This window comes from Phyllopteryx taeniolatus, chromosome 6, assembly GCF_024500385.1.
Source record: "Phyllopteryx taeniolatus isolate TA_2022b chromosome 6, UOR_Ptae_1.2, whole genome shotgun sequence".
NCBI classification, from domain to species: Eukaryota; Metazoa; Chordata; class Actinopteri; order Syngnathiformes; family Syngnathidae; genus Phyllopteryx; species Phyllopteryx taeniolatus.
Window position 1 is genome coordinate 8759001 of NC_084507.1, and position 6331 is coordinate 8765331.

At 39.2% G+C, this 6331-nt stretch overlaps 1 protein-coding gene across 2 annotated transcripts; it reads left to right on the plus strand.

Annotated features, from left to right (window-relative positions):
* Window positions 1-357: 357 nt before the first annotated feature.
* hint3 (histidine triad nucleotide binding protein 3) lies at window positions 358-6203 on the plus strand. 2 transcript variants are annotated; one of them, XM_061776078.1, is made up of 6 exons: window positions 358-629; window positions 956-1073; window positions 2216-2285; window positions 2794-2831; window positions 3835-3961; window positions 4474-6203. In XM_061776078.1, exons 1-5 carry the CDS (start codon window positions 492-494, stop codon window positions 3939-3941), a joined length of 471 nt encoding a protein of 156 aa, XP_061632062.1. In that variant the 5' UTR covers window positions 358-491; the 3' UTR covers window positions 3942-3961; window positions 4474-6203. The 2 variants fall into 2 exon arrangements, with proteins under 2 accessions (XP_061632062.1, XP_061632061.1); XM_061776077.1 differs by lacking the exon at window positions 2794-2831 and having other exon boundaries at window positions 393-629.
* The last annotated feature ends 128 nt before the right edge of the window (window positions 6204-6331 follow it).

Below are 6331 nucleotides of genomic sequence, written 5' to 3' on the forward strand. Positions count from 1 at the left end.
GCTAACCAGTCGTCCACCGTGCCGGCTGTTCATTAACTTTATGGACAGAATTTATTGGCAAAGCCAGAGTGTAGAGTTTCCAGTATGGTGTCATGAAGATGTTGTCTCTGGAATGCAAAATCTTGCTTCGCGTCAAGGAATTTAAGTATAGTGTTGTCCCGTTCACAAGTGAGAGCAGGAAAGAGCGAGATAACAGTAGACACATTGGTGCACTGTCTGCAGTGATGAGGCACTGGTAGCCTCATCAGACATCTGGTAAAGAACGATAATATTCCCTGTTTCCTGAAAATCGATGACATTAGTTTCTTTCTGCTTCGTCTATGGCTGTAACTGGTACACGGTTCCATTGTAAAGGCTCGTACTTATTGCCCTCTGGCGGTGACATTGTATGATTAAATCCATACCATTCGACTATCTGTGTAGTGTGCTTCCCTTTCTTAGTTCGATGACTTCTGGGATCGACTGTGTTGGTTTTCTTATCTGACACAACAATGGAGGGAGCCAATGTCACCGTGACACAATCTGTCCAGGATATTTCTAAAACTAACGTTTTAGCTGAAGGATATGACAAAAAATGTATTTTTTGCAGGATCGTTAATCATGAAGTGGACACGGAACTTCTCCACTGTGTGAGAACATTTGAATGGTATACTCGACTCGGTAGCTAGCATGTCGATAATAGTCTCGTTATCGCACTCGACACTAAATTGCGTCAATTGTAAACTGTAATCCACATTACCTTTTCATTTTACGATTTATTACAAACAATGTCTGGCTCATAGTCTATCCTTACATTCACTTGGGGGTTTAATACGTGAGTAGGGACATGCTAGCCCTCTCTTGTTAAGATACAGTTAGCTTATTGTCCCCACTGTAACAAGTATCTTTTTGGTTCGAATGCAAGTTGTAATGAAGTTATTATGGCTCTGTCTGCATGCTGCTGCATTTACCACAGGATGAGGAGATCTCATGTTTCAGAGACATCAAGCCTGGAGCACCGCACCATTACCTAGTTGTCCCGACTAAACATGTTGGAAACTGTAAATCACTCCGCAAAGAACACCTGCCTTTAGGTAAAGTGACATTTTTGTGGTGTAAAAATGACTAAACTCAAATGATAGAAAAACAAAATAAAAACGTGCCATAAGCTGGTTTCATAAATATGCACACCCTCACACTAAAACTTTGTTGCAGCACCTTTCGCTTTTATTTCTGCACTCAGTCCTTTTTGGATAGGAGTCAGTGGACCTTATGCATGGTAACGCATTAAGCATTTCCGGTGGAAACGTCTGGTGGCAGAGCAGTTTCCGCTGTCAATGTGTTACAAGCTACTGGAATTCCATCTGACTGAAAAAGGACCTTTTTTGTCAAATGTGTGACAGCCTGGGGTTGTGGAATAGGTATATTGTATAGTTTGGTGCAAGTACTTATTAAGGTTTTTATTAGCAAAGACAAGCAAACACTGCAGTAGGCCGCTGTCAGTCTCAACTCGGTTTTGAGTTTTAACACATTTCTCATGTTGTCACTATGCGTTTACATACTGCCCGGAGGTTAACATGCCACCTTACACCGAACACGAAAATGCTGCGTCTTTGCGTGCATTGAGTCCCTCAGTGTGGCACAAATTCTCCCACTCTTTGTTGCAAAAATGCTCCAAATCTATCAGATTGCGAGGGCATCTCCTGTGCACAGCAAACTTGGGATTACTCCACATATGTTCAATTGGATTCCGGTCTGGCAATGGCAGGAGAGAACAACCTGCTGGAATGTCTGCTAGTTTTAATTAACATTCTTTGATAGCACCTACCTGATGGAAGGAGCTGGAAGAGGTGGTGACCAGGATGTGGAGGGTCCAAGAGAATTTTGCATGCTCTTGTCTTAGTTCTGGCAGTGTGCAAGTCCTCAAGATAGGTAGGGAGGTACCGACACTTCTTTCAGCAGTTTTGATTGTCCGTTGCAGTTGTAGTTTGTCCTTTTTTGTGGCAGCACCAAACCAGACTGTGATGGATGAACACAGAATCACAAAAATATCACAAAACCTGGTGTCTGAACAGTGTAGATTTATATCCACTGTACCCACCATTATCAGCCTACTGTGTTTGTACTGAATTGCACAGCTTGGTAGTTTAAGGTATGTGTTTGTTCAAAAATAAGTTTTAATGGTCAGTCATCTGATTGAGGACAATTGTGCTTGTTGTCAACTTGTCAAACGCAGTAAAACGCATGGTGGAGATGGGAAAGGAAATCCTGCAGAAAAATGATGTGACGGATCTCAATGATGTCAGGTGAGCTCCATTTAAGCACTCAATTTTTACTCTACACTGTAAAATGTAGTCCATGGTCTTCAATCTTTTTTTAAGTGTGCTTTTAACGTAAAACTAATGTTTATGGAAACACATTCATTCATTCATTGATCTTCCGTTCCGCTTATCCTCACTAGGGTCGCGGGCGTGCTGAAGCCTATCCCAGCTATCTTCGGGCAAGAGGCAGGGTACACCCTGTACTGGTCGCCAGCCAATCGCACGGCACATATAAACAAACAACCATTTGCACTCACTTTCACACCTGCGGGCAATTTAGAGTCTTAAATTAACCTACTCTGCAATTTGAAACCCAGTCCTCAGAACTGAGAGGCAGATGTGCTAAACAGATTACAAAAAATAAATTACGAGGCAGCACGGTTGGCAACTGGTTAGCACATCTGCCACACGGTTCTGAGGACTCGGGTTCAAATCCGGCCTCGCCTGTGTGGAGTTTTCATGTTCTCCCTGTGTCTGTGTGGGTTTTCTCCAGGTACTCCAGTTTCCTCTCACATTCCAAAACAATGCATGGTAGGTTAATTGAAGGCAAAATAATCCGTAGGTTTAAATGTGTTTGCGAATGGTTATTTGTATTTTTGTGCGCTGCGATTGGCTGGCGACCAGTTCAGGGTATGCCTGGCCTCTTGCCCGAAGTCATCTGAGATAAGCACCAGCATACCCGCGACCCTAGTGAGGATAAGCGGTACGGAAAATGGATGGATGGAAATTAATACAACTCACCATTACACAACTTGAAGCAGTTTTGAATGTATTGTGGTCTCACTGGTTACCTAGCTAGTTGCTGCATAACTTGTGTTATTTCTTTCTTTTTGTTGGTTAGTGTTACGGCAAGTGATTTTAGTGTTTATTCGCTATCCTTGATATGGATCTTAAGGTTAATGTACGAGTACGCTCTCTAGTAGTACGATCTGTCCAACTTTGGCATACAAGTACCTGGTAGTTCAACTACATGTTACTATTGAGGCAAAACCGTGCACAAGTTAACATCTGCTTGCTACTAGTGCTACCAGTGAAGCTCTAGATGTTCACTACTACTAGACGTTCACCAGTACTGCTATTACTATGCTGGTGGCACCAAGTGTGCAGTTTTGTCTAACTAGTCAAATGTAGATGTCCTACTAGTTTACCTACTAAGGACAAAGAGTGTACGTGGAACTTAAGCTACTAGTTTGTTGCACAGTAGTTTACCAGTAAGGTGTAATTGAATAGTAGTAGGCCTCAAGTGGGATGAGAAGTCGGTAAAAAACATGACTTATTTCCTAGTTTATCCTAGTCATTCTACTACTATGCAGAATTGTCTTACCAGTGAGGAAAAAGAGCATACTAGTATATGGACAGTAAGTTTGATCAAGGATAATGAATAAATGCTCATACAGCTTTCCATAATATTGGGCTTTTAAAAATGGTCTGCGATGTTATTGTTGTTATTATTTTTACAATTTAATTATGTGTGGCTTAAACACTGCATAACACCAAAGATGGAACTTGTTTTTTAAAATCCAATTCTCTACAGGTTTGGGTTCCATTGGCCCCCATTCTGTTCGGTCACACATCTACACCTTCATGTTCTGGCACCTGCCAGCCAGATGGGCTTCATGTCTCGCCTGTTCTACAGGCTGAATTCTTACTGGTTCATTACGGTAAACTATCCCCTACGCAACTATGCTATGTTCTTTATCAGATTTGGACATGTGAGATTATTACATTAGTATTCCGGCAGCACATAGGGGTGGGGTGAGTTAGGTTCTTCTCTGGCTACTCCAGCTTTCTCCGACATTCCTATAACATGCATGTTAGATTAATTGAATGCTCTAAATTGCCCATGCAATAGTCCCTCCATGAATGGTTGTTTGTCATCATGTGCTTTGCGATTGGTTACCAGTTCAGCTAATCCACAGTCAGTTGCGACTGTTGCCCAAAGCACCCTGACCCTGACCCTGATAAGAGGTAGTTAATGCATGGTTGGTTGGATGGATTATTAAATATTGATCTACAATGTGATGATTCTCTAGTACCATTGTCATATTAATAGCAATTTTCTCTCTGACTGGACACCTAATGTATGTTAATATACTCTCATATGCTACTGAAGTTTTACTGTTAAGCAGAAAGAAGTGGCAACTATGCATTATTTTATTTGCATCTTTTCCAGGTGGAGCAACTGATAGAACTTCTCAACTCTAAAGACGAAACCAGCTGATTATGTACTTGGGATCTATCACAGAGTTTGTTTCCGTGTGCCTACTAATAATCAGTGTTTAAATTGAGGAAAATGTTTAGACATTATATCTGCATCCCCCCCAAACATAAACTAGTTGGAACGGAAATGAAACCAACTCTGGATTTTACACCAGGGGTCATATCTGCATCATTAGTAGCATCAATAGTGGCAATATTGTGTTATAGAAATGACTAATGACATTGTTTGAAAGTACTGTTATATTAATAGTAAAAAGCTTTAATTAATGTGATATTTAACTGTGGATCATCAGACTTAAGCATGACATAAAGTAAGTGTAGAACAAATACAATGACTACCTCAGCTATGTGGCATAACTGCTGGGTATTTTGTAACATTGGAAACAAGAGTTGGAGCATCGAGTAGCATCTGCATGAACTATTTATGAGCAAGTAACTTCAGGTTAAGGACAGTATTTCTAATAACCCTTACAACCAGTAAATAATCAAAAGCTTTTATATGTGTAAAGTTTGATTTATTTTTTTCTCTGTAAATTAGTGATATGGTGAGTAGTTGTATTATACAGTGCTCAACAACATACAGTGCTGTGAAAAGCTATTTGCCCCCTTCTCAAATTCTTACTTTTTTTTGCATAGTTTCCCCACTTTGTGTAAGATCATCAAACATATGTAAGTATCAGACTAAGGTAACCCAGGTAAACATAAAATGCTGTTTTTAGATGGTTATTTTATTTATTAAAGAAAAGGGGAATAAATCTATTCACCTACTTTTTCTCATCTGTTTGTGAATTTCTTTGGATTGTGGCATTTTGTTAGTTTTTTTTAGATCTTTTGGCCAACTTCATTTTGTTAGACAGGTTCTTTTTAAGTGATTTCTTGATTGAGAAGGTCTGGAGGGAATCAGGATTGGATGTGGTCATTGAAAATGAGCTCAACTTTCCAAAAAATTTGTTTAGCCACAGTTATTTCATGATTTAACAAAGGGGCCATTTACTTTTTCCCCAGAGGGCCAGGTAGCTTTGAATAAATTTCTTCCATTAATAAAATCACCATTTAAAAACTGAATTTTATGTTTACATGGGTTATCTTTGTCTGATACTTACATTTGTTTGATGATCTTAAACATTAAAGTGGGGGAACAATGCAGAAAAACAAGAATTTGAGAAGGGGGCAAATACTTTTTCACGACACTGTAAATGAGTACACGGCCTTTAAAAGTAAACTGATCAATTTTGAGTGATTCTGGTGAGTAGTTGTATTAGTGCTCAACAACATAAATTAGAACACGCCCTTTGAAAAGTAAACTGATCAGTTTGCAGGGAACATGAACAATTTAAAAAAATTGGTGATTAGACTCATCTGTGGTGGAATCTTTAAAAAAAAAAAGTGATTCGTGTGTACTCATTTTTCAACATTTGTAAGAAATATTCTACATTTAGTGTTCACGTTGGCAAATCACATTTTTTTTTACAGCATAGCAATGGACCAACATTTGTGGAGGTTTAGTATTGTATGCCATAGAAAATATTTATTTTTCCAACACCTTTGCTGTGGTGTAGCCTACTTATTTACAGTATGAGCGCTGCATGTTAACAGAATGTAAAGGCAGGGGATCATACTCTTTTGTATCAATGTATGCACTTTAAGAAGCATTAATATATTGGGATTAAATATTTAAATGCACTCTTCTTACTGGTTATTTAACATTGGCGCTCACAGTCACAAAACAAACTGCATTTTAGATCACTATTCAAGCATACATGATTAAATGATTGAACTTCCACTAAACCTCTAACAACCGAGAAATCCAC

Excerpts from the sequence above, each read along its gene's own strand:
- hint3 (XM_061776077.1), top strand. The coding sequence starts at position 492 with ATGGAGGGAGCCAATGTCACCGTGACACAATCTGTCCAGGATATTTCT. Across the intron at positions 1,074-2,215 it reads CAAAGAACACCTGCCTTTAG|TAAAACGCATGGTGGAGATG; the intron begins GTAAAGTGACAT and ends TGTCAAACGCAG. Across the intron at positions 2,286-3,834 it reads ACGGATCTCAATGATGTCAG|GTTTGGGTTCCATTGGCCCC; the intron begins GTGAGCTCCATT and ends AATTCTCTACAG.